Source organism: Pseudophryne corroboree, chromosome 9 (assembly GCF_028390025.1).
Source record: "Pseudophryne corroboree isolate aPseCor3 chromosome 9, aPseCor3.hap2, whole genome shotgun sequence".
NCBI classification, from domain to species: domain Eukaryota; kingdom Metazoa; phylum Chordata; class Amphibia; order Anura; family Myobatrachidae; genus Pseudophryne; species Pseudophryne corroboree.
This window is the reverse complement of record NC_086452.1, coordinates 474,296,553-474,324,294: the sequence shown is the minus strand read 5'-3', so window position 1 is coordinate 474,324,294 and position 27,742 is coordinate 474,296,553. Positions and strand designations below refer to the sequence as shown.

The 27,742-nt window shown below is 47.2% G+C and overlaps 1 protein-coding gene across 2 annotated transcripts in view; it reads left to right on the top strand.

The window, feature by feature from the left end:
• The window catches only part of IFRD2 (interferon related developmental regulator 2), a 137,926-nt gene that overhangs the window by 62,764 nt on the left and 47,420 nt on the right, over window positions 1–27,742 (top strand). The window contains exons 2-10 of one of the 2 annotated variants that reach the window (XM_063941400.1): window positions 6,287–6,346; window positions 9,157–9,276; window positions 9,433–9,517; window positions 9,594–9,718; window positions 9,850–10,007; window positions 18,437–18,487; window positions 18,867–19,033; window positions 19,181–19,286; window positions 19,404–19,541. In XM_063941400.1, the coding sequence (XP_063797470.1) occupies window positions 6,287–6,346; window positions 9,157–9,276; window positions 9,433–9,517; window positions 9,594–9,718; window positions 9,850–10,007; window positions 18,437–18,487; window positions 18,867–19,033; window positions 19,181–19,286; window positions 19,404–19,541 (1,010 nt within the window). The remainder of the gene's footprint in view (window positions 1–6,286; window positions 6,347–9,156; window positions 9,277–9,432; window positions 9,518–9,593; window positions 9,719–9,849; window positions 10,008–18,436; window positions 18,488–18,866; window positions 19,034–19,180; window positions 19,287–19,403; window positions 19,542–27,742) is intronic. The other variant, XM_063941401.1, reaches the window with a different exon arrangement.

Below are 27,742 nucleotides of genomic sequence, written 5' to 3'. Positions count from 1 at the left end.
TTATGATACAGGTTGTAGAGTACAGGATATATGCAGTACTACTAGTAATATACACTGGGGGTGTACGGTACAGGGTATACAATGTACTGGGTGTATGATACAGATTGTACAGTACAGGATATGTGCAGTACTGCTAGTAATATACACTGGGGGTGTACGGTACAGGTTATACAATGTACTGGGTGTATGATACAGGTTGTACAGTACAGGATATATGCAGTACTGCTAGTAATATACACTGGGGGTGTACGGTACAGGTTATACATTGTACTGGGTGTATGATACAGGTTGTACAGTACAGGATATATGCAGTACTGCTAGTAATATACACTGGGGGTGTACGGTACAGGTTATACAATGTACTGGGTGTATGATACAGGTTGTACAGTACAGGATATATGCAGTACTGCTAGTAATATACACTAGGGGTGTACGGTACAGGTTATACAATGTACTGGGTGTATGATACAGGTTGTACAGTACAGGATATATGCAGTACTACTAGTAATATACACTGGGGGTGTACGGTACAGGTTATACAATGTACTGGGTGTATGATACAGGTTGTACAGTACAGGATATATGCAGTACTACTAGTAATATACACTGGGGGTGTACGGTACAGGTTATACAATGTACTGGGTGTATGATACAGGTTGTACAGTACAGGATATATGCAGTACTACTAGTAATATACACTGGGGGTGTACGGTACAGGTTATACAATGTACTGGGTGTATGATACAGGTTGTACAGTACAGGATATATGCAGTACTGCTAGTAATATACACTGGGGGTGTACGGTACAGGTTATACAATGTACTGGGTGTATGATACAGGTTGTACAGGATATATGCAGTGCTGCTAGTAATATACACTGGGGGTGTACGGTACAGGTTATACATTGTACTGGGTGTATGATACAGGTTGTACAGCACAGGATATATGCAGTACTACTAGTAATATACACTGGGGGTGTACGGTACAGGTTATACATTGTACTGGGTGTATGATACAGGTTGTACAGTACAGGATATATGCAGTACTACTAGTAATATACACTGGGGGTGTAAGGTACAGGTTATACAATGTACTGGGTGTATGATACAGGTTGTACAGTACAGGATATATGCAGTACTGCTAGTAATATACACTGGGGGTGTACGGTACAGGTTATACAATGTACTGGGTGTATGATACAGGTTGTACAGTACAGGATATATGCAGTACTGCTAGTAATATACACTGGGGGTGTACGGTACAGGTTATACAATGTACTGGGTGTATGATACAGGTTGTACAGTACAGGATATATGCAGTACTACTAGTAATATACACTAGGGGTGTACGGTACAGGTTATACAATGTACTGGGTGTATGATACAGGTTGTACAGGATATATGCAGTACTGCTAGTAATATACACTGGGGGTGTACGGTACAGGTTATACAATGCACTGGGTGTATGATACAGGTTGTACAGAATATATGCAGTACTGCTAGTAATATACACTGGGGGTGTACGGTACAGGTTATACATTGTACTGGGTGTATGATACAGGTTGTACAGTACAGGATATATGCAGTACTGCTAGTAATATACACTGGGGGTGTACGGTACAGGTTATACAATGTACTGGGTGTATGATACAGGTTGTACAGGATATATGCAGTACTGCTAGTAATATACACTGGGGGTGTACGGTACAGGTTATACAATGTACTGGGTGTATGATACAGGTTGTACAGGATATATGCAGTACTGCTAGTAATATACACTGGGGGTGTACGGTACAGGTTATACAATGTACTGGGTGTATGATACAGGTTGTACAGTACAGGATATATATAGTACTGCTAGTAATATACACTGGGGGTGTACGGTACAGGTTATACAATGTACTGGTGTATGATACAGGTTGTACAGTACAGGATATATGCAGTACTGCTAGTAATATACACTGGAGGTGTACGGTACAGGTTATACAATGTACTGGGTGTATGATACAGGTTGTACAGTACAGGATATATGCAGTATTTCTAGTAATATACACTGGGGGTGTACGGTACAGGTTATACAATGTACTGGGTGTATGATACAGGTTGTACAGTACAGGATATATGCAGTACTGCTAGTAATATACACTGGAGGTGTACGGTACAGGTTATACAATGTACTGGGTGTATGATACAGGTTGTACAGTACAGGATATATGCAGTATTTCTAGTAATATACACTGGGGGTGTACGGTACAGGTTATACAATGTACTGGGTGTATGATACAGGTTGTACAGTACAGGATATATGCAGTACTGCTAGTAATATACACTGGGGGTGTACGGTACAGGTTATACATTGTACTGGGTGTATGATACAGGTTGTACAGTACAGGATATATGCAGTACTGCTAGTAATATACACTGGAGGTGTACGGTACAGGGTATACATTGTACTGGGTGTATGATACAGGTTGTACAGGATATATGCTGTACTGCTAGTAATATACACTGGGGGTGTACGGTACAGGTTATACAATGTACTGGGTGTATGATAAAGGTTGTACAGTACAGGATATATGCTGTACTGCTAGTAATATACACTGGGGGTGTACGGTACAGGTTATACATTGTACTGGGTGTATGATACATGTTGTACAGTACAGGATATATGCAGTACTGCTAGTAATATACACTGGGGGTGTACGGTACAGGTTATACAATGTACTGGGTGTATGATACAGGTTGTACAGTACAGGATATATGCAGTACTGCTAGTAATATACACTGGGGGTGTACGGTACAGGTTATACAATGTACTGGGTGTATGATACAGGTTGTACAGTACAGGATATATGCAGTATTTCTAGTAATATACACTGGGGGTGTACGGTACAGGTTATACAATGTACTGGGTGTATGATACAGGTTGTACAGTACAGGATATATGCAGTACTGCTAGTAATATACACTGGGGGTGTACGGTACAGGTTATACATTGTACTGGGTGTATGATACAGGTTGTACAGTACAGGATATATGCAGTACTACTAGTAATATACACTGGGGGGTGTACGGTACAGGTTATACAATGTACTGGGTGTATGATACAGGTTGTACAGTACAGGATATATGCAGTACTACTAGTAATATACACTGGGGGGTGTACGGTACAGGTTATACAATGTACTGGGTGTATGATACAGGTTGTACAGTACAGGATATATGCAGTACTGCTAGTAATATACACTGGGGGTGTACGGTACAGGTTATACAATGTACTGGGTGTATGATACAGGTTGTACAGTACAGGATATATGCAGTACTACTAGTAATATACACTGGGGGTGTACGGTACAGGTTATACAATGTACTGGGTGTATGATACAGGTTGTACAGTACAGGATATATGCAGTACTACTAGTAATATACACTGGGGGTGTACGGTACAGGTTATACATTGTACTGGGTGTATGATACAGGTTGTACAGTACAGGATATATGCAGTACTACTAGTAATATACACTGGGGGGTGTACGGTACAGGTTATACAATGTACTGGGTGTATGATACAGGTTGTACAGTACAGGATATATGCAGTACTACTAGTAATATACACTGGGGGTGTACGGTACAGGTTATACAATGTACTGGGTGTATGATACAGGTTGTACAGTACAGGATATATGCAGTACTACTAGTAATATACACTGGGGGTGTACGGTACAGGTTATACAATGTACTGGGTGTATGATACAGGTTGTACAGTACAGGATATATGCAGTACTACTAGTAATATACACTGGGGGTGTACGGTACAGGGTATACAATGTACTGGGTGTATGATACAGGTTGTACAGGATATATGCAGTACTGCTAGTAATATACACTGGGGGTGTACGGTACAGGTTATACAATGTACTGGGTGTATGATACAGGTTGTACAGTACAGGATATATGCAGTACTACTAGTAATATACACTGGGGGTGTACGGTACAGGTTATACATTGTACTGGGTGTATGATACAGGTTGTACAGTACAGGATATATGCAGTACTACTAGTAATATACACTGGGGGTGTACGGTACAGGTTATACAATGTACTGGGTGTATGATACAGGTTGTACAGGATATATGCAGTACTACTAGTAATATACACTGGGGGTGTACGGTACAGGTTATACAATGTACTGGGTGTATGATACAGGTTGTACAGTACAGGATATATGCAGTACTACTAGTAATATACACTGGGGGTGTACGGTACAGGTTATACAATGTACTGGGTGTATGATACAGGTTGTACAGTACAGGATATATGCAGTACTACTAGTAATATACACTGGGGGTGTACGGTACAGGGTATACAATGTACTGGGTGTATGATACAGGTTGTACAGGATATATGCAGTACTGCTAGTAATATACACTGGGGGTGTACGGTACAGGTTATACAATGTACTGGGTGTATGATACAGGTTGTACAGTACAGGATATATGCAGTACTACTAGTAATATACACTGGGGGTGTACGGTACAGGTTATACATTGTACTGGGTGTATGATACAGGTTGTACAGTACAGGATATATGCAGTAGTGCTAGTAATATACACTGGGGGTGTACGGTACAGGTTATACATTGTACTGGGTGTATGATACAGGTTGTACAGTACAGGATATATGCAGTACTGCTAGTAATATACACTGGGGGTGTACGGTACAGGTTATACAATGTACTGGGTGTATGATACAGGTTGTACAGTACAGGATATATGCAGTACTACTAGTAATATACACTGGGGGTGTACGGTACAGGTTATACATTGTACTGGGTGTATGATGCAGGTTGTACAGTACAGGATATATGCAGTACTGCTAGTAATATACACTAGGGGTGTACGGTACAGGTTATACAATGTACTGGGTGTATGATACAGGTTGTACAGGATATATGCAGTACTACTAGTAATATACACTGGGGGTGTACGGTACAGGTTATACAATGTACTGGGTGTATGATGCAGGTTGTACAGTACAGGATATATGCAGTACTACTAGTAATATACACTGGGGGTGTACGGTACAGGTTATACATTGTACTGGGTGTATGATACAGGTTGTACAGGATATATGCAGTACTACTAGTAATATACACTGGGGGTGTACGGTACAGGTTATACAATGTACTGGGTGTATGATGCAGGTTGTACAGTACAGGATATATGCAGTACTACTAGTAATATACACTGGGGGTGTACGGTACAGGTTATACAATGTATTGGGTGTATGATACAGGTTGTACAGTACAGGATATATGCAGTACTGCTAGTAATATACACTGGGGGTGTACGGTACAGGTTATACAATGTACTGGGTGTATGATGCAGGTTGTACAGTACAGGCTAGATGCAGTACTGCTAGTAATATACACTGGGGGTGTACGGTACAGGTTATACAATGTACTGGGTGTATGATACAGGTTGTACAGTACAGGATATATGCAGTACTGCTAGTAATATACACTGGGGGTGTACGGTACAGGTTATACAATGTACTGGGTGTATGATACAGGTTGTACAGTACAGGATATATGCAGTACTGCTAGTAATATACACTGGGGGTGTACGGTACAGGTTATACAATGTATTGGGTGTATGATACAGGTTGTACAGGATATATGCTGTACTGCTAGTAATATACACTGGGGGTGTACGGTACAGGTTATACAATGTACTGGGTGTATGATACAGGTTGTATAGTACAGGATATATGCAGTACTGCTAGTAATATACACTGGGGGTGTACGGTACAGGTTATACAATGTACTGGGTGTATGATACAGGTTGTACAGTACAGGATATATGCAGTACTACTAGTAATATACACTGGGGGTGTACGGTACAGGTTATACAATGTACTGGGTGTATGATACAGGTTGTACAGTACAGGATATATGCTGTACTACTAGTAATATACACTGGGGGTGTACGGTACAGGTTATACAATGTATTGGGTGTATGATACAGGTTGTACAGTACAGGATATATGCAGTACTACTAGTAATATACACTGGGGATGTACGGTACAGGTTATACATTGTACTGGGTGTAGGGGGTAGTTGCGTTACAAGTTAGATTGTATTTAAACCTTGTAGCAATGTCATTTGCCTGTGTGTAAAGCTATGTGTCTCTGAACTCCCTCACCCCTCTCTCTTCCAAGTAAACCCTGTGACCTCCTCTGTTTCCTCCTCCCTCTGTGGCGTTCCCATCCCCCCGCCGCCCCTGCAGGTTCTCTGAGACAGGAGCTGTTACAGCTGAAAGTTTCGGACAGACTCACCCAGCTGAAAGGTACATGGTGTGCCGGCATGTGTCGCCCCTGCTTAGTCTCTGCATGTCATTAGCGCTGCAGCAGTTACCGCTCACACCATCCATGTCACCGTGCCACCCGCCAGCCCTGTGTCGTGCCAGGAGCAGCCACCTGTGTCAGGTGCACAAACACAGAGCACAGCGGAGACGTATTCATCATTCTGACACAGATGAAACGTCGGTACGATTAGAATGTTAAGACAGTGTGTCCCAGCGGCGCAGCAGTGTCTTCTAGATCCGTCGGCCATCTGATCAATGAGGGGGGGGGGGGGGGTACCCCTAACTTTACACTCCCACAGCCTAACCCTAATGTCGGCATTCTGCAGATGTTGACATATTTCGTGTCAATATTTCAACTATGTCAGCACGGTGACTTCAACCCCGGTCAGTGCTGTTATAGTGAGGAGAATACATCTAGGAGGCAAAAGCGGCCCAGCAGCGAAGTGACCGGTCACATGACTTCCCTAGACCAGGCCGCTGCGTGCTGTCCACTCCGTACCTAGATCCAAATACGACGTCGGTGCAAGAACTGTCCGTCGGGAGCATTGTGGATTGCGGTTTCCATGTCCGAGCAGCCGCACACAAGCCTGGGATCATGATGCACAATGGCCGACATCGGTTGGAGTGGGTTAAAGCTCGCCCACGTTGTGCTGTGGAAACGCGTTCCCTGGAGTGACCAATAACACCTCACCATCAGGCAGTCTGGCGGGGTTTGGCGGACACCAGGGGATCGCGTCCTGCCTCATTGCCACCCGTAGAGTTTGGTGGTGGAGGAGTAATGGTCCAGGCTGTTTTACATGGTTTTGGCCCCTTAGTTCCAGTGAAGGGAAATAATACTACAGCATACAGTGATACCCTAGAGAATCGTGTGCTCCCTACTCTGGTGAGAGTTTGGGGAGAGTCCTCTCTTATGGCTGAATGAATGCGAGTCCCGGCAGCCAGGCTCCAGGATGTAGCGTACAGTGTCCCTGTTACAGGACTCGCAGTGTCTGATCTTAGACCCCCTGGGCTCCTGTTCCTAGGGTGAGACCCCAATACACGAGGCTGGGTGACATTGTACACAGGCCCCAAGCCGCTGGCCGGGATCCGTCTGCTCCTGTGTACAGAACATTCCCCCTGTGTCACCAGCTGATCCATATACTCATGGGGCCTAATTCAGACCTGATCGCAGCAGCAAACTTGTTAGCAGTTGGGCAAAACCATGGCCCTTATTCCGAGTTATTCGCTTGCTAGCTGCTTTTAGCAGCATTGCACACGCTAAACCGTCGCCCTCTGGGAGTGAATCTTAGCTTAGCAGAATTGCGAACGAAAGATTCGCAAAATTGCGAATAGACATTTCTTAGCAGTTTCTGAGCAGCTCGAGACTTACTCCTACACTGCGATCAGTTCAGTCAGTTTCGTTCCTGGTTTGACGTCACAAACACACCCAGGGTTCGCCCAGACACTCCCCCGTTTCTCCAGCCACTCCCGCGTTTTTCCCAGAAACGGCAGCGTTTTTTCGCACACACCCATAAAACGGCCAGTTTCCTCCCAGAAACACCCACTTCCTGTCAATCACACTCCGATTACCAGAACGAAGAAAAAACCTTGTAATGCCGTGAGTAAAATACCAAACTTCTTAGCAAATTTACTTGACGCAGCCGCAGTGCGAACATTGCGCATGCGCAGTTAGCGGAAAATCGCACCGATGCGAAGGAAAATAACGAGCGAACAACTCGGAATGAGGGCCCATGTGCACTGCAGGTGGGGCAGATGTAACATGTGCAGAGAGAGTTAGATTTGAGTGGGTTATTTTGTTTCTGTGCAGGGTAAATACTGGCTGCTTTATTTTTACACTGCAATTTAGATTTCAGTTTGAACACACCCCACCCAAATCTAACTCTCTCTGCACATGTTACATCTGTCACAGGAGTAATATAAGTTCTTCTAGTTGTATCATGAACCACAACTGGTTTAGAAAGGTCCCTGCAATTGTCTGTCGTGTGTAATGCAGCTCACCCCACGTTTCATCATTGTCTGAATGTAGTCCCTGTGTTACACAATTCTCCTGATACATTTGCAGAAATATATATAGGTGGTAAGCTCTCACAAGCAGGGCCCTCTTCCCTCATGCACTTTTCTTTCCCTCACCTATACCATCCTCTCCTTTGCACTGCCTACAATGGCACCTATCCCTTGGGCACTGCTTCCCGCTGCTGCCTACTTGAGCGCTGTGACTGCTGATGCAGCACTGTGTATACACCTTGTCCGTGTCCTGCAGTGTTCTGTACTGTAAGTCGCTTTACTTGTTTTGCCCAGTATTGCTCTGGCTGTTGTACTTTGTAAGGTGTTGCCGGCCCCTTGTGTCGCCATGTAAATAAAGGATAACAATAAGCTTCTAGGTTAAATCTAGAGATTTGTTGGAGATGAAATATTTGGCGTTGTCACCTGGAATATACTGGAATAGACTGTTCTTTCTGTCACAGGAAGATGCTGGACTGTAGACAGATGTTATTATAATTCCACATTCTGTGTATAAACTCTGCTACCATGTGCCTGCCTTGCATTATGTGCTGTGGTCATCACCGGCCATGTCGGCATTAGTGCAGTACGCGCTGTGGCCATTACCGGCAGTGTCGGCATTAGTGCAGTACGTGCTGTGGCCATTACCGGCAGTGTCGGCATTAGTGCAGTACGCGCTGTGGCCATTACCGGCAGTGTCGGCATTAGTGCAGTATGTGCTGCGGTCATTACCGGCAGTGTCGGCGTTAGTTAGTGCTGTATCATCTGTCCTCATTATCTCTTTGTTTCAGGGTCTCGAGCCGGATCTCGTGCAGCAGACTCAGAGGCCAGTGAGGATGAGGCAGCCAGCGATGTTCTCAGTCACTGCAGTAGCGCCAGCGAGACGATTAGTGTGGCTGAGGATGGATCAGGTGAGTGTGTACAAAGTATGACAGTCTGTATGGGGGGGTTTCGCTTCAGTGCAGTGGCTGTTACATAAAGGGCTCAGAGTAATTTGGTAATACAGCGAGTGCCATAGACCTAACACCATGTTACTATGCAGCAATCTGTGCATTTGTGCCCTCCAGGCAATGACGTGCAGGACCTCCAGGCATTACAGGAGCAGCGGGAAGATAAACTGAAAGAGGATATAGACCATCTCACAGATAAGAGGTGAGGCAGCGGGAGGAAGGCTCCTGCTACAGGTATGTGTGACCACCCTGCTGACCGCTATCAATGCTTCTCACAGCGCCAAGACCCGGCTGACCGCTCTAGGCAACCTGCGCCTCGCTCTGTCGTCTCAGGTCCTGGGGGACTTCCTCACAGAGAGACGCCTCACGCTCACAGACGCTCTAGAACGCTGTCTGAAAAAAGGTACGTGCTTTCCGGTTGTCTAGTTTATGCATTGGTCACCAAAGCACAATGAGGATGGAGCCAATATTCCTGGCGCAATCACTGAGGCATGAGGCACTAACCTTTCCTTCTCTGTCCGACTTATTCTGCAGGTAAGGAGGAGGAGCAGTCTCTTGCTGCCACATTACTGTCTCTTCTGTGTATACAGCTGGGTTCTGGCCCTGAAGGAGAAGAAGTCTTCCGTTCTCTAAAACACATACTCATCAGCATCCTAACTGACTCCAGTGCGGGAGTGACAGCCCGACAAAGTGTGAGTACCAGCAACGAGTAGTGGCACGACAAGCACTAAAACCTGTAATCCTTCATAAAGGAGGTATACAATCCTCTGTACAACAGCCAAAACCTTGTGTCCTCCTCTATACAGCAGCCAAAACCTAGTGTCCTCCACTATACAGCAGCCAAAACCTTGTGTCCTCCTCTATACAGCAGCAAAAACCTTGTGTCCTCCTCTATACAGCAGCCAAAACCTAGTGTCCTCCTCTATACAGCAGCCAAAACCTAGTGTCCTCCTCTATACAGCAGCCAAAACCTAGTGTCCTCCACTATACAGCAGCCAAAACCTAGTGTCCTCCACTATACAGCAGCCAAACCTAGTGTCCTCCACTATACAGCAGCCAAAACCTAGTGTCCTCCACTATACAGCAGCCAAACCTAGTGTCCTCCACTATACAGCAGCCAAAACCTAGTGTCCTCCTCTATACAGCAGCCAAAACCTAGTGTCCTCCACTATACAGCAGCCAAAACCTAGTGTCCTCCACTATACAGCAGCCAAATCTAGTGTCCTCCTCTATACAGCAGCCAAAACCTAGTGTCCTCCACTATACAGCAGCCAATACCTTGTGTCCTCCTCTATACAGCAACCAAAACCTATTGTCCTCCTCCTATACAGCAGCCAAAACCTTGTGTCCTCCTCCTATACAGCAGCCAAAACCTCGTGTCCTCCTCCTATGCAGCAGCCAAAATCTCGTGTCCTCCTCCTATGCAGCAGCCAAAACCTCGTGTCCTCCTCCTATGCAGCAGCCAAAACCTTGTGTCCTCCTCCTATGCAGCAGCCAAAACCTCGTGTCCTCCTCCTATACAGCAGCCAAAACCCTGTGTCCTCCTCCTATACAGCAGCCAAAACCCTGTGTCCTCCTCCTATACAGCAGCCAAAACCTTGTGTCCTCCTCTATACAGCAGCCAATACCTTGTGTCCTCCTCTATACAGCAGCCAATACCGTGTGTCCTCCTCTATACAGCAGCCAAAACCTTGTGTCCTCCTCTATACAGCAGCCAAAACCCAGTGTCCTCCATACAGGAGGTGTACAGTCCTCTACAGCATTCTAAACCAATAGCCCTGCATACAGGAGGCTTATGGTCCTCTGTACAGCAATGGTAACCTAGAGCCCCCTCGTGTCCTCCTCTATACAGAAGCCAAAACCTAGTGTCCTCCTCTATACAGCAGCCAAAACCTTGTGTCCTCTATACAGCAGCCAAAACCTTGTGTCCTCCTCTATACAGCAGCCAAAACCTAGTGTCCTCCACTATACAGCAGCCAAAACCTAGTGTCCTCCACGATACAGCACCCAGAACCTTGTGTCCTCTATACAGCAGCCAAAACCTTGTGTCCTCCTCTATACAGCAGCCAAAACCTAGTGTCCTCCACTATACAACAGCCAAAACCTTGTGTCCTCTATACAGCAGCCAAAACCTTGTGTCCTCCTCTATACAGCAGCCAAAACCTTGTGTCCTCCTCTATACAGCAGCCAATACCTTGTGTCCTCCTCTATACAGCAGCCAAAACCTTATGTCCTCCTCTATACAGCAGCCAAAACCTAGTGTCCTCCTCTATACAGCAGCCAATACCTTGTGTCCTCCTCTATACAGCAGCCAAAACCTTGTGTCCTCCTCTATACAGCAGCCAAAACCTAGTGTCCTCCTCTATACAGCAGCCAATACCTTGTGTCCTCCTCTATACAGCAGCCAATACCTTGTGTCCTCCTCTATACAGCAGCCAAAACCTAGTGTCCTCCTCTATACAGCAGCCAATACCTTGTGTCCTCCTCTATACAGCAGCCAATACCTTGTGTCCTCCTCTATACAGCAGCCAATACCTTGTGTCCTCCTCTATACAGCAGCCAATACCTTGTGTCCTCCTCTATACAGCAGCCAAAACCTCGTGTCCTCCTCTATACAGCAGCCAATACCTCGTGTCCTCCTATACAGCAGCCAATACCTTGTGTCCTCCTCTATACAGCAGCCAATACCTTGTGTCCTCCTCTATACAGCAGCCAATACCTTGTGTCCTCCTCTATACAGCAGCCAATACCTTGTGTCCTCCTCCTATACAGCAGCCAAAACCTTATGTCCTCCTCTATACAGCAGCCAAAACCTTGTGTCCTCCTCTATACAGCAACCAATACCTCGTGTCCTCCTATACAGCAGCCAATACCTTGTGTCCTCCTCTATACAGCAGCCAATACCTTGTGTAATCCTCTATACAGCAGCCAAAACCTTGTGTCCTCCTCTATACAGCAGCCAATACCTTGTGTCCTCCTCTATACAGCAGCCAAAACCTAGTGTCCTCCTCTATACAGCAGCCAATACCTTGTGTCCTCCTCTATACAGCAGCCAAAACCTAGTGTCCTCCTCTATACAGCAGCTAATACCGCGTGTCCTCCTCTATACAGCAGCCAAAACCTTGTGTCCTCCTCTATACAGCAGCCAAAACCCAGTGTCCTCCATACAGGAGGTGTACAGTCCTCTACAGCATTCTAAACCAATAGTCCTGCATACAGGAGGCTTATGGTCCTCTGTACAGCAATGGTAACCTAGAGCCCCCTCGTGTCCTCCTCTATACAGAAGCCAAAACCTAGTGTCCTCCTCTATACAGCAGCCAAAACCTTGTGTCCTCTATACAGCAGCCAAAACCTTGTGTCCTCCTCTATACAGCAGCCAAAACCTAGTGTCCTCCACTATACAGCAGCCAAAACCTAGTGTCCTCCACGATACAGCACCCAAAACCTTGTGTCCTCCTCTATACAGCAGCCAAAACCTTGTGTCCTCCTCTATACAGCAGCCAAAACCTAGTGTCCTCCTCTATACAGCAGCCAAAACCTTGTGTCCTCTATACAGCAGCCAAAACCTTGTGGCCTCCTCTATACAGCAGCCAAAACCTTGTGTCCTCCTCTATACAGCAGCCAAAACCTAGTGTCCTCCTCTATACAGCAGCCAAAACCTAGTGTCCTCCTCTATACAGCAGCCAAAACCTTGTGTCCTCCTCTATACAGCAGCCAATACCTTGTGTCCTCCTCTATACAGCAGCCAAAACCTCGTGTCCTCCTATACAGCAGCCAATACCTTGTGTCCTCCTCTATACAGCAGCCAAAACCTTGTGTCCTCCTCTATACAGCAGCCAATACCTTGTGTCCTCCTCCTATACAGCAGCCAAAACCTTGTGTCCTCCTCTATACAGCAGCCAATACCTAGTGTCCTCCTCTATACAGCAGCCAATACCTTGTGTCCTCCTCTATACAGCAGCCAATACCTTGTGTCCTCCTCTATACAGCAGCCAATACCTTGTGTCCTCTATACAGCAGCCAATACCTAGTGTCCTCCTCTATACAGCAGCCAATACCTTGTGTCCTCCTCCTATACAGCAGCCAAAACCTTGTGTCCTACTCTATACAGCAGCCAAAACCTTGTGTCCTCCTCTATACAGCAGCCAAAACCTAGTGTCCTCCTCAATACAGCAGCCAAAACCTAGTGTCCTCCTCGATACAGCAGCCAATACCTTGTGTCCTCCTCTATACAGCAGCCAAAACCTTGTGTCCTCCTCTATACAGCAGCCAAAACCTAGTGTCCTCCTCTATACAGCAGCCAAAACCTAGTGTCCTCCTCTATACAGCAGCCAATACCTTGTGTCCTCCTCTATACAGCAGCCAAAACCTAGTGTCCTCCTCTATACAGCAGCCAAAACCTTGTGTCCTCCTCTATACAGCAGCCAAAACCTAGTGTCCTCCTCTATACAGCAGCCAATACCTTGTGTCCTCCTCTATACAGCAGCCAAAACCTAGTGTCCTCCTCTATACAGCAGCCAATACCTTGTGTCCTCCTCTATACAGCAGCCAAAACCTAGTGTCCTCCTCTATACAGCAGCCAAAACCTAGTGTCCTCCTCTATACAGCAGCCAAAACCTAGTGTCCTCCTCTATACAGCAGCCAAAACCTCGTGTCCTCCTCTATACAGCAGCCAAAACCTCGTGTCCTCCTCTATACAGCAGCCAATACCTCGTGTCCTCCTATACAGCAGCCAATACCTCGTGTCCTCCTCTATACAGCAGCCAATACCTTGTGTCCTCCTCTATACAGCAGCCAATACCTTGTGTCCTCTATACAGCAGCCAATACCTAGTGTCCTCCTCTATACAGCAGCCAATACCTTGTGTCCTCCTCCTATACAGCAGCCAAAACCTTGTGTCCTACTCTATACAGCAGCCAAAACCTTGTGTCCTCCTCTATACAGCAGCCAAAACCTAGTGTCCTCCTCGATACAGCAGCCAAAACCTAGTGTCCTCCTCGATACAGCAGCCAATACCTTGTGTCCTCCTCTATACAGCAGCCAATACCTCGTGTCCTCCTATACAGCAGCCAATACCTTGTGTCCTCCTCTATACAGCAGCCAATACCTTGTGTCCTCCTCTATACAGCAGCCAATACCTTGTGTCCTCCTCTATACAGCAGCCAAAACCTTGTGTCCTCCTCTATACAGCAGCCAATACCTTGTGTCCTCCTCTATACAGCAGCCAAAACCTTGTGTCCTCCTCTATACAGCAGCCAATACCTTGTGTCCTCCTCTATACAGCAGCCAAAACCTAGTGTCCTCCTCTATACAGCAGCCAATACCTTGTGTCCTCCTCTATACAGCAGCCAATACCTTGTGTCCTCCTCTATACAGCAGCCAATACCTTGTGTCCTCCTCCTATACAGCAGCCAAAACCTTGTGTCCTCCTCTATACAGCAGCCAATACCTTGTGTCCTCCTCTATACAGCAGCCAATACCTTGTGTCCTCCTCCTATACAGCAGCCAAAACCTCGTGTCCTCCTCTATACAGCAGCCAAAACCTTGTGTACTCCTATACAGCAGCCAATACCTTGTGTCCTCCTCTATACAGCAGCCAATACCTTGTGTCCTCTTCTATACAACAGCCAAAACCTTGTGTCCTCCTCTATACAGCAGCCAATACCTTGTGTCCTCCTCCTATACAGCAGCCAAAACCTAGTGTCCTCCTCTATACAGCAGCCAAAACCTTGTGTCCTCCTCTATACAGCAGCCAAAACCTTGTGTCCTCCTCTATACAGCAGCCAAAACCTAGTGTCCTCCTCTATACAGCAGCCAAAACCTCGTGTCCTCCTCTATACAGCAGCCAATACCTCGTGTCCTCCTATACAGCAGCCAATACCTTGTGTCCTCCTCTATACAGCAGCCAATACCTTGTGTCCTCCTCTATACAGCAGCCAAAACCTTGTGTCCTCCTCTATAAAGCAGCCAATACCTTGTGTCCTCCTCCTATACAGCAGCCAAAACCTTATGTCCTCCTCTATACAGCAGCCAAAACCTTGTGTCCTCCTCTATACAGCAGCCAATACCTCGTGTCCTCCTATACAGCAGCCAATACCTTGTGTCCTCCTCTATACAGCAGCCAATACCTTGTGTCCTCCTCTATACAGCAGCCAATACCTTGTGTCCTCCTCTATACAGCAGCCAAAACCTTGTGTCCTCCTCTATACAGCAGCCAATACCTTGTGTCCTCCTCTATACAGCAGCCAAAACCTAGTGTCCTCCTCTATACAGCAGCCAATACCTTGTGTCCTCCTCTATACAGCAGCCAAAACCTAGTGTCCTCCTCTATACAGCAGCCAAAACCTAGTGTCCTCCTCTATACAGCAGCCAATACCTTGTGTCCTCCTCTATACAGCAGCCAATACCTTGTGTCCTCCTCCTATACAGCAGCCAAAACCTTGTGTCCTCCTCTATACAGCAGCCAATACCTTGTGTCCTCCTCTATACAGCAGCCAATACCGCGTGTCCTCCTCTATACAGCAGCCAAAACCTTGTGTCCTCCTCTATGCAGCAGCCAAAACCCAGTGTCCTCCATACAGGAGGTGTACAGTCCTCTACAGCATTCTAAACCAATAGTCCTGCATACAGGAGGCTTATTGTCCTCTGTACAGCAATAGTAACCTAGAGCCCCCTCGTGTCCTCTTCTATACAGAAGCCAAAACCTAGTGTCCTCCTCTATACAGCAGCCAAAACCTTGTGTCCTCTATACAGCAGCCAAAACCTAGTGTCCTCCACGATACAGCACCCAGAACCTTGTGTCCTCTATACAGCAGCCAAAACCTTGTGTCCTCCTCTATACAGCAGCCAAAACCTAGTGTCCTCCTCTATACAGCAGCCAAAACCTTGTGTCCTCTATACAGCAGCCAAAACCTTGTGTCCTCCTCTATACAGCAACCAAAACCTTGTGTCCACCTCTATACAGCAGCCAAAACCTAGTGTCCTCCTCTATACAGCAGCCGAAACCTAGTGTCCTCCTCTATACAGCAGCCAAAACCTTGTGTCCTCCTCTATACAGCAGCCAATACCTTGTGTCCTCCTCTATACAGCAGCCAAAACCTCGTGTCCTCCTATACAGCAGCCAATACCTTGTGTCCTCCTCTATACAGCAGCCAAAACCTTGTGTCCTCCTCTATACAGCAGCCAATACCTTGTGTCCTCCTCCTATACAGCAGCCAAAACCTTGTGTCCTCCTCTATACAGCAGCCAATACCTAGTGTCCTCCTCTATACAGCAGCCAATACCTTGTGTCCTCCTCTATACAGCAGCCAATACCTTGTGTCCTCCTCTATACAGCAGCCAATACCTTGTGTCCTCCTCTATACAGCAGCCAATACCTTGTGTCCTCCTCCTATACAGCAGCCAAAACCTTGTGTCCTCCTCTATACAGCAGCCAAAACCTCGTGTCCTCCTCTATACAGCAGCCAATACCTCGTGTCCTCCTATACAGCAGCCAATACCTTGTGTCCTCCTCTATACAGCAGCCAAAACCTTGTGTCCTCCTCTATACAGCAGCCAAAACCTTGTGTCCTCCTCTATACAGCAGCCAAAACCTAGTGTCCTCCTCTATACAGCAGCCAATACCTTGTGTCCTCCTCTATACAGCAGCCAAAACCTTGTGTCCTCCTCTATACAGCAGCCAATACCTTGTGTCCTCCTCTATACAGCAGCCAAAACCTTGTGTCCTCCTCTATACAGCAGCCAATACCTTGTGTCCTCCTCCTATACAGCAGCCAAAACCTTGTGTCCTCCTCTATACAGCAGCCAAAACCTCGTGTCCTCCTCTATACAGCAGCCAAAACCTAGTGTCCTCCTCTATACAGCAGCCAATACCTTGTGTCCTCCTCTATACAGCAGCCAAAACCTTGTGTCCTCCTCTATACAGCAGCCAATACCTTGTGTCCTCCTCTATACAGCAGCCAAAACCTTGTGTCCTCCTCTATACAGCAGCCAATACCTTGTGTCCTCCTCCTATACAGCAGCCAAAACCTTGTGTCCTCCTCTATACAGCAGCCAAAACCTCGTGTCCTCCTCTATACAGCAGCCAATACCTCGTGTCCTCCTCTATACAGCAGCCAATACCTTGTGTCCTCCTCTATACAGCAGCCAAAACCTTGTGTCCTCCTCTATACAGCAGCCAAAACCTTGTGTCCTCTATACAGCAGCCAAAACCTTGTGTCCTCCTCTATACAGCTGCCAATACCTTGTGTCCTCCTCTATACAGCAGCCAAAACCTTGTGTCCTCCGCTATACAGCAGCCAAAACCTTGTGTCCTCCTCTATACAGCAGCCAAAACCTAGTGTTCTCCTCTATACAGCAGCCAAAACCTTGTGTCCTCCTCTATACAGCAGCCAAAACCTTGTGTCCTCCTCTATACAGCAGCCAAAACCTAGTGTCCTCCTCTATACAGCAGCCAAAACCTTGTGTCCTCCTCTATACAGCAGCCAAAACCTTGTGTCCTCATCTATACAGCAGCCAAAACCTAGTGTCCTCCTCTATACAGCAGCCAAAACCTAGTGTCCTCCTCTATACAGCAGCCAAAACCTTGTGTCCTCCTCTATACAGCAGCCAAAACCTTGTGTCCTCCTCTATACAGCAGCCAAAACCTAGTGTCCTCCTCTATACAGCAGCCAAAACCTTGTGTCCTCCTCTATACAGCAGCCAAAACCGTGTGTCCTCCAAACAGGAGGTGTACAGTCCTCTACAGCATTCTAAACCAATAGTCCTGCATACAGGAGGCTTATGGTCCTTTGTACAGCAATGTAAACCTAGAGCCCCCTCATAGGGTTTATATAGTTATTTATACATCATTCTAAAGCATTGAGAGCCCCTCAGGAACCAGTGATTGAAGGATGGGGCGGTTGGTGGACCATGGCTGCCATGTAATTAGTTCTTGCCAAATTGATATGCTGCAGGAGCTTCCTTTAGATATTCCTGACTAGTGTACATCTTACACATGTATGTATGCATAGTTATAATCTTATCTGACATATATGCATATATATATACTTTATATAGTTTACTTGTAACACGTTTTGTCTCCATGTGCCCTTACCTTCCATTGATCACATTCTCCCCGCAGTGTGCCACCGCTCTGGGCCTGTGCTGTTATATCGTTGCTGCTGATGTAGAGGTAATTGTCACATTTGGATATTGTGGAAGCTTGTTAGTATTTGCCATACTTTGGCAGTTACGGAGACACAATGGTCTCTGGGTAATAATGTCTCCCCATGAGATTATAGGAAGCCACACACTGTACAATTTCTGTATTCAGTCATTCACATCAGTTCCTGCCCCAGATGTGCTCCCCATGTATAATCAGGCCATACTGTCTTATTCCTATTGCATTGTACAGAAATATGTGTCCATATGTGGGGATTCGGGGTGATCAGACCATGTGAAGGCCATGTACCATCTGGTGACATTACAAGACGATTGATGTAGTCTGCAACCAAGAATTGTGGTGGTTTTGTGTAAGATATTAACATGTATAATCGCCCTCGTTCTTCCAGGACCTGATTTCAAGCGTCTGCTGCCTAGAGGGTGTATTTTCTAAATTGTACTCTGAAAGTAATGGCGCCCCTTCATCACATCAAGGTCTGGCCTGCTGTGCCATTCAGTCCTGGGCACTGCTGATGACCATTTGTCCAGCCAGCTGGACCCAGAAGGCATTGGAGAGGTGAGAGCGGGCAATCAATGGGGGATAAGGGCAGAGCAGCTGGTATGGACTCCGGTGGTTTATTGCCACTGTGTTCTGTTGTATAGGAGTGGACCAGCATTGCTGTGCCCACAAGATGCTTAGTACTGTCTCATTGCTACCTTCTAGCCACCTGCCCAGTCTGTCTGGGGTGCTATCCAGCGAGAGCCTCGGTCTCCGTATTGCAGCTGGAGAGAGTCTCGCCCTCCTGTACGAACTGGCCCGCGATTTGGATGTAAGATGGACATCTGTTGACTAATGTTTAACCTCTTCTGTTGTTGTCCTCCTCACCTCGTATGCCACACACCTGCCCCAGATACATTGCCTTCATAGCACATATGTGTCCCTGCAGGAAGACTTCTTCTACGAAGATGCAGACACTCTGTGTGTGACACTGAAAGCATTAGCCACAGACAGCAACAAATACAGAGCAAAGACCGACCGGCGCAAGCAGCGCTCCATCTTCCGGGACGTTCTCCATTACATTGAGGTAACCAGGGAACACTTTAAAGGCATTTGCCATGTGCAGGAATCGTTAAATCTCCAGTGATGATAGTTGACTTGTGGAGGGAAGAGGGAATGGAGTTTAATGCCAATTTCTCTAACGTCCTAGTGGATGCTGGGGACTCCGTAAGGACCATGGGGGAATAGCGGCTCCGCAGGAGACTGGGCACAGCTAAGAAAGAATTAGGACTACCTGGTGTGCACTGGCTCCTCCCACTATGACCCTCCTCCAGACTTCAGTTAGAATCCTGTGCCCGGCTGAGCTGGATGCACACTAGGGGCTCTCCTGAGCTCCTAGAAAGAAAGTATATGTTAGGTTTTTTATTTTACAGTGAGACCTGCTGGCAACAGACTCACTGCAGCGAGGGACTAAGGGGAGAAGAAGCGAACCTACCTAACTGGTGGTAGCTTGGGCTTCTTAGGCTACTGGACACCATTAGCTCCAGAGGGATCGACCGCATGGAACCGGCCATTGGTGTTCGGTCCCGGAGCCGCGCCGCCGGCCCCCTTACAGAGCCAGAAGCAAGAAGAAATCCGGAAAATCGGCGGCAGAAGACATCAGTCTTCACCAAGGTAGCGCACAGCACTGCAGCTGTGCGCCATTGCTCCTCATACACACTTCACACTCCGGTCACTGAGGGTGCAGGGCGCTGGGGGGGGGGGGCGCCCTGAGAAGCAATAAATACACCTTGGCTGGCAAATATATCACAATATATAGCCCCAGAGGCTATATATGTGATAAATACCCCTGCCAGAATCCATAAAAAAGCGGGAGAAAAGTCCGCGAAAAAGGGGCGGAGCTATCTCCCTCAGCACACTGGCACCATTTTCTCTTCACAGTGCAGCTGGAAGACAGCTCCCCAGGCTCTCCCCTGTAGTTTTCAGGCTCAAAGGGTTAAAAAGAGAGGGGGGGCACTAAATTTAGGTGCAATGTTGTTATACAAGCAGCTATTGGGGGAAAAATCACTCAGTTATAGTGTTAATCCCTGCATTATATAGCGCTCTGGTGTGTGCTGGCATACTCTCTCTCTCTGTCTCCCCAAAGGACTTTGTGGGGTCCTGTCCTCAGTCAGAGCATTCCCTGTGTGTGTGCTGTGTGTCGGTACGGCTGTGTCGACATGTGGGATGAGGAAGGTTACGTGGAGGTGGAGCAGAGGCCGATAAATGGGATGTCGTCCCCTGTGGGGCCGACACCAGAGTGGATGGATAGGTGGAAGGTATTAAACGACAATGTCAACTTCTTACAAGGCTGGATGACGTAAAACAGCTGTGGGACAGCCGGCTTCTCAGCCCGCGCCTGCCCAGGCGTCTCAAAGGCCATCAGGGGCTCAAAAAAGCGCCCGTTACCTCAGATGGCAGACACAGATGTCGACACGGAGTCTGACTCCAGTGTCGACGAGATTGAGACATATACACAATCCACTAGGAACATCCGTTACATGATCTCGGCAATAAAAAATGTGTTACGCATTTCTGACATGAACCCAAGTACCACATAAAAGGGGTTTTATTTTTGGGGAGAAAAAGCAGCCAGTGTTTTGTTCCCCCATCAGATGAATGAATAAAGTGTGTAAAGTAGCGTGGGTTCCCCCAATAAGAAACTGGTAATTTCTAAAAAGTTACTGATGGCGTACCCTTTCCCGCCAGAGGATAGGTCACGTTGGGAGATATCCCTTAGGGTGGATAAGGCGCTCACACGTTTGTCAAAAAAGGTGGCACTGCCGTCTAAGGATACGGCCACCTTGAAGGAGCCTGCTGATAAAAAGCAGGAGACTATCCTGAAGTCTGTATATACACACTCAGGTTATATACTGAGACCTGCAATCGCCTCAGCATAAATAGTGCTGCTGCAGCGTGGTCTGATACCCTGTCAGATAATATTAATACTCTAAGACAGGGAAAATAGTTTGCTAACATAGAGCATATTAAAGACGTCGTCTTATATATGAAGGATGCACAGAGGGATATTTGCCGGCTGGCATCCAGAATTAATGCAATGTCCATTCTGCCAGGAGGGTATTAGAAACCCGGCAGTGGACAGGTGATGCTGCCTATAAAAGGCACATGGAGATTCTGCCTTATAAGGGTGAGGAATTGTTGGGGATGGTCTCTGGGACCTCGTATCCACAGCAACAGCTGGAAAAAAAAATAATAATAATATTTTTTTCTCTAACGTCCTAGTGGATGCTGGGGACTCCGTCAGGACCATGGGGAATAGCGGGCTCCGCAGGAGACAGGGCACATCTAAAAAGCTTTTTAGGTCACATGGTGTGTACTGGCTCCTCCCCCTATGACCCTCCTCCAAGCCTCAGTTAGGTTTTTGTGCCCGTCCGAGAAGGGTGCAAACTGGATGGCTCTCTTAAGGAGCTGTTTAGTAAAGTTTTTTTTTAGGTTTCTTATCAGTGATTCCTGCTGGCGACAGGATCACTGCAACGAGGGACTTAGGGGAGAGACTTGCAACTCACCTGCGTGCAGGAGGATTGAAGTTTTAGGCTACTGGACACTGAGCTCCAGAGGGAGTCGGAACACAGGTCAGCCTGGGGTTCGTCCCGGAGCCGCGCCGCCGATCCCCCTTACAGACGCTGAAGAAAGACGGCGGAACGGAGGTCCGGAAACAGGCGGCAGAAGACTTCACAGTCTTCAGAGAGGTAGCGCACAGCACTGCAGCTGTGCGCCATTGTTGCTACACGGCTCACTGACACGGTCACGGAGGGTGCAGGGCGCTGCTGGGGGCGCCCTGGGCAGCAATATAAATACCTATTTGGCAAATAAATACATCACATATAGTCATTAAGGCTATATGTATGTATTTAACCCAGGCCAGTTTTCCTAATAACCGGGAGAAAAGCCCGCCGTGAAAGGGGCGGAGCTTATTCTCCTCAGCACTCAGCGCCATTTTCCTGACCAGCTCCGCTGGTGAGGAAGGCTCCCACTCTCCCCTGCACTACAGAAACAGGGTTAAAGAGAAGGGGGGCATAAATTGGCGATATAATTATATATTAAGAGCCCATATATAGAAACAACACCTTCTAGGGTTGTTATATACATTATGGCGCTTTTGGTGTGTGCTGGCAAACTCTCCCTCTGTCTCCCCAAAGGGCTAGTGGGTCCTGTCCTCTATCAGAGCATTCCCTGTATGTGTGTGCTGTAGGTCGGTACGTGTGTGTCGACATGTATGAGGAAAATGTTGGTGAGGAGACGGAGAAAATTGCCTGTAATGGTGATGTCACTCTCTAGGGAGTCGACACCAGAATGGATGGCTTACTTATGGAATTACGTGATAATGTCAACACGCTGCAAGCCGGTTGACGACATGAGACAGCCGGCGGACAAATTAGTATCGGTCCAGGCGTCTCAGACACCGTCAGGGGCTTGTAAAAACGCCCATTTACCTCAGTCGGTCGACAGACACTGACACGGACACTGACCCCAGTGTCGACGGTGAAGAAACAAACGTATTTTTCCTTTAGGGCCACAAGTTACATGTTAAGGGCAATGAAGGAGGTGTTACGTATTTCTGATACCACAAGTACCACAAATAAGGGTATTTGGTAGGGTGGGAATAAACTACTTGTAGTTTTGCCTGAATCAGATAAATTAAATGAAGTGTGTGATGATACGTGGGGTTCCTCCGACAGAAAGTTATGGGCGGTATACCCTTTTTCCCGCCAGTAGTAAGGGCGAGTTGGAAAACACACCTTGGGTGGACAAGGCGCTCACACGCTTATAAAAAAAACATGGCGTTACCGTTTCCAGATACGGCCGCCCTCAAGGAGCCAGCTGATAGGAAGCTGGAAAATATCATAACAGTATATACACACATACTGGTGTTATACTACGACCAGCAATCGCCTCAGCCTGGATGTGCAGCGCTGAGGGGGCTTGGTCGGATTTCCTGACTGAAAATTTTGATACCCTTGACAGGGACAGGATTTTATTGTCTATAGAGCATTTTAAGGATGCATTTCTATATATGTGTGATGCGCAGAGGCATATTTGCATTCTGGCATCAAGAGTAAATGTGATGTACATATCTGCCAGACGAAGACACGACAGTGGTCAGGTGAGGCAGATTCCAGACGGCATATGGAAGTATTGCCGTATAAAGGGGCGGTCCATTGGACCTGGTGGCCATGGCAACAGCTGAAAAATCCACCTTTTGTTACCCCGAGTCACATATTGGCAGAAAAGGACACAGTCTTTTCAGTCTCAGTCCTTTCGTCCCCATACGGGCAGGCGGGCGAAGGCCAGTCATATCTGCCCAGGGGGAGAGGAAAGGGAAGAAGACTGCAGCAAGCAGCTCATTCCCAGGAACAGAAGCTCCTCACGGCTTCTGCCAAGTCCGCAGCATAACGCTGGGGCCGTACAAGCGGACTCAGGTGCGGTAGGGGGTCATCTCAAGAGTTTCAGCAACACTCGCAAGGGAACTCCGGGATCCTACATGTAATATCCCAGGTGTACATTGGAAATTCGAGACGTCTCCCCCTCACACAATTCACAGGCTGTATTCCCAGCAGGTGATAATCAAAGTACCCTTCTTACAACAAGGAAGGGGGTAGTATTCCACACTATATTGTGGTACTGAAGCCAACCGGCTCGGTGAGATCTGAAATATTTGAACACTTACATACAAGCGTTCAAATCAAGATGGAGTCACTCGGAGCAGTGATAGCGAACCAGGAAGAAGGGGACGATATGATGTCACTGGATATCAGGGACGTTTACCTACAGGTCCAAATTTGCCCTTCTCACCAAGGGTACTTCAGGTTCCTGGTACAGAACTGTCACTATCAGTTCAGACGCTGCCGTTTGGATTGTCCACGGCGCCCCGGGTCTTTACCAAGGTAATGGCCGGAATGATGATTTTTCTTAAAAGAAACATGGACGCTTTCCTGATAAGGGCAAGGTCCAGAGAACAGTTGGAGGTCGGAGTAGCACTATCTTAAGTAGTTCTACGACAGCACGAGTGGATTCTAAATATTCCAAAATCGCAGCTTTTTCCGACGACACGTCTACTGTTCCTAGGGAAGATTCTGGACACAGTCCAGAAAAACGTGTTTCTCCCAGTGGAGAAAACCAGGGAGTTATCCGAGCTAATCGGGATCCTCCTAAAACCAGGAAAAGTGTCAGTGCATCATTGCACAAGAGTCCTGGTAAAAATGGTGGCTTATTACGAAGCAATTCCATTCGGCAGATTTCCCGCAAGAACTCTTCAGTGGGATCTGCTGGACAAATGGTCCGGATCGCATCCTCAGATGCATCAGCGGATAACCCTATATCCAAGGAAAAGGGTGTCTCTCCTGTGGTGATTACAGAGGGCTCATCTTCTAGAGGGCCGCAGATTCGGCATTCAGGATTGGATGCCGGTGACCACGGAGGCCAGCCTGAGAGGCTGGGGAACAGTCACACAGGGAAAAAATTTCCAGGGAAGTGTGATTAAGTCTGGAGAATTCTCTCCGCATAAATAAGCTTAGAGCAAATTTATAATGCTCTAAACTTAGCTAGACCTCTGCTTCAAGGTCAGCCGGTATTGATCCAGTGGGATAACATCACGGCAGTCGCCCACGTAAACAGAAGGGCGGCACAAGAAGCAGGAGGGCAGTGAAAACTGCAAGGATTTTTCGCTAGGCGGAAAATCATGTGATAGCACTGTCAGCAGTGTTCTTTCCGGGAGTGGACGACTGGGAAGCAGACTTCCTCAGCAGGCATGACCTCCACCCGGGAGAGTGGAAACTTCATAGGGAAGTTTTTCAACATGATTGTGGACCGTTGGCAAAGACCAAAGGTGGACATGATGGCGTCCCGCCCGAACAAAAAACGGGACAGGTATTCCGCCAGGTCATGAGACCTTCAGGCGATAGCTGTGGATGTTCTGGTAACACCGTGGGTGTACCAGTCTGTGTATGTGTTCCCTCCTCTGTTTCTCATAACCAGGGTATTGAGAATTATAAGACATAGAGGAGTATGAACTATACTAGTGGCTCCGGATTGGCCAAGAGGGACTTGGTACCCGGAACTTCAAGAAATGCTCACAGAGGACTAAGGGCCTGGGGAGCTAAGAAGGGACTTGATTCAGCAAGTACCATGTCTATTCCAAGACTTACCGCGGCTGCGTTTGACGGCATGGCGGTTGAATGCCGGATCCTGAGGGGAAAAGGCATTCCATAAGAGGTCATACCTACCCTGGTCAAAGCCAGGAAGGAGGTGACCGCACAACGTCATCACCACATGTGGTGAAAATATGTTGCGTGGGTGAGGCCAGGAAGGCTCCACGACGGAAATTCAACTAGGTCGATTTCTACACTTCCTGAAAACAGGAGTGTTTTGGACCTCAAATTGGGGTTCATTAACATTTAAATTTCGGCCCTGTAGATTTTCTTCCAGAAAGAATTGACTTCAGTTCCTGAAGTCCAGATTGTAAAGGATGTATTGCATATACAGCTTTTTTGTGCCCCTAGGGGCACCGTGAGATCTCAACATAGTGTTGGGATTTCTTACAATCATATTGGTTTGAACCGCTCAAATCTGTGGATTTGAAATATCTCACATGGAAAGTGACCATGCTGTTGACAAATATCTCACATGGGAAGTGACCATGTTGTTAGCCCTGGCCTCGGCCAGGCGATTGTCAGAATGGGCGGCTTTGTCTTACAAAAGCCCATATTAAAATTTTCCATTTGAACAGGGCAGAACTGGGACTCGTCTCCAGTTTCTTCATAAAGGGGTGTCAGCGTTTTCACCTGAAACAACCTCTTGTGGTGCCTGCGGCTACTAGGGACTTGGAGGACTCCAAGTTACTAGACGTGGTCAGGGCCCTAAAAATATATATATATATATATATATATATATATATATATATATATATATATATATATATATATATATATATATAGTTAGGACGGCTGGAATCAGAAAGTCTGACTTGCTGTTTATACTGTATACACCCAACAAGCTGGGTGCTCATGCTTCTAAGCAGTCTATTGCACGCTGGATTTGTAGTACAATTCAGCTTGCACATTCTGTGGCAGGCCTGCCACAGACGAAATATGTAGATGCCCATTCCACAAGGAAGGTGGGCTCATCCTGGGCGGCTGCCCGAGGAGTCTCGGCATTACAACTTTGCCGAGCAGCTACGTGGTCAGGGGAGAACACGTTTGTAAAATTTTACAAATTTTGATACTCTGGCTAAGGAGGACCTGGAGTTCTCTCATTCGGTGCTGCAGAGTCATCCGCACTCTCCCGCCCGTTTGGGAGCTTTGGTATAATCCCCATGGTCCTGACGGAGTCCCCAGCATCCACTAGGACGTTAGAGAAAATAAGAATTTACTTACCGATAATTCTATTTCTCGTAGTCCGTAGTGGATGCTGGGCGCCCATCCCAAGTGCGGATTGTCTGCAATGCTTGTACATAGTTATTGTTACAAAAATCGGGTTATTACTATTGTTGTGAGCCATCTTTTCGGAGGCTACTTCGTTTTGTTATCATACTGTTAACTGGGTTCAGATCACAAGTTGTACGGTGTGATTGGTGTGGCTGGTATGAGTCTTACCCGGGATTCAAGATCCTTCCTTATTGTGTACGCTCGTCCGGGCACAGTACCTAACTGAGGCTTGGAGGAGGGTCATAGGGGGAGGAGCCAGTACACACCATGTGACCTAAAAAGCTTTTTAGATGTGCCCTGTCTCCTGCGGAGCCCGCTATTCCCCATGGTCCTGACGGAGTCCCCAGCATCCACTACGGACTACGAGAAATAGAATTATCGGTAAGTAAATTCTTATTTTTTTTACCTCAGGTTTCCTCACAGCCTAAGAAAGCACCATATTTTCAGGTACAGTCCTTTCGGCTTCAGAAAAGCAAGCGGGTCAAAGGCGCTTCCTTTCTGCACAGAGACAAGGGAAGAAGGAAAAAGCTGCACCAGCAGCCAGTTCCCAGGATCAAAAATCTTCCCCCGCTTCCTCTGAGTCCACCGCTTGACGTTGGGGCTCCACAGGTGGAGACGGGTGCGGTAGGGGCGCGTCTCGGGAACTTCAGGGACCAGTGGGTTTGCCCACAGGTGGATCCCTAGGTTCTGCAAATAGTATCACAGGGATACAGGCTGGAGTTCGAGGCGACTCCCCCTCGCCGTTACCTCACCTCAGCCTTGCCTGCTGCCCTCGGAGAAAGGTAGTACTGGCGGCAATTCACAA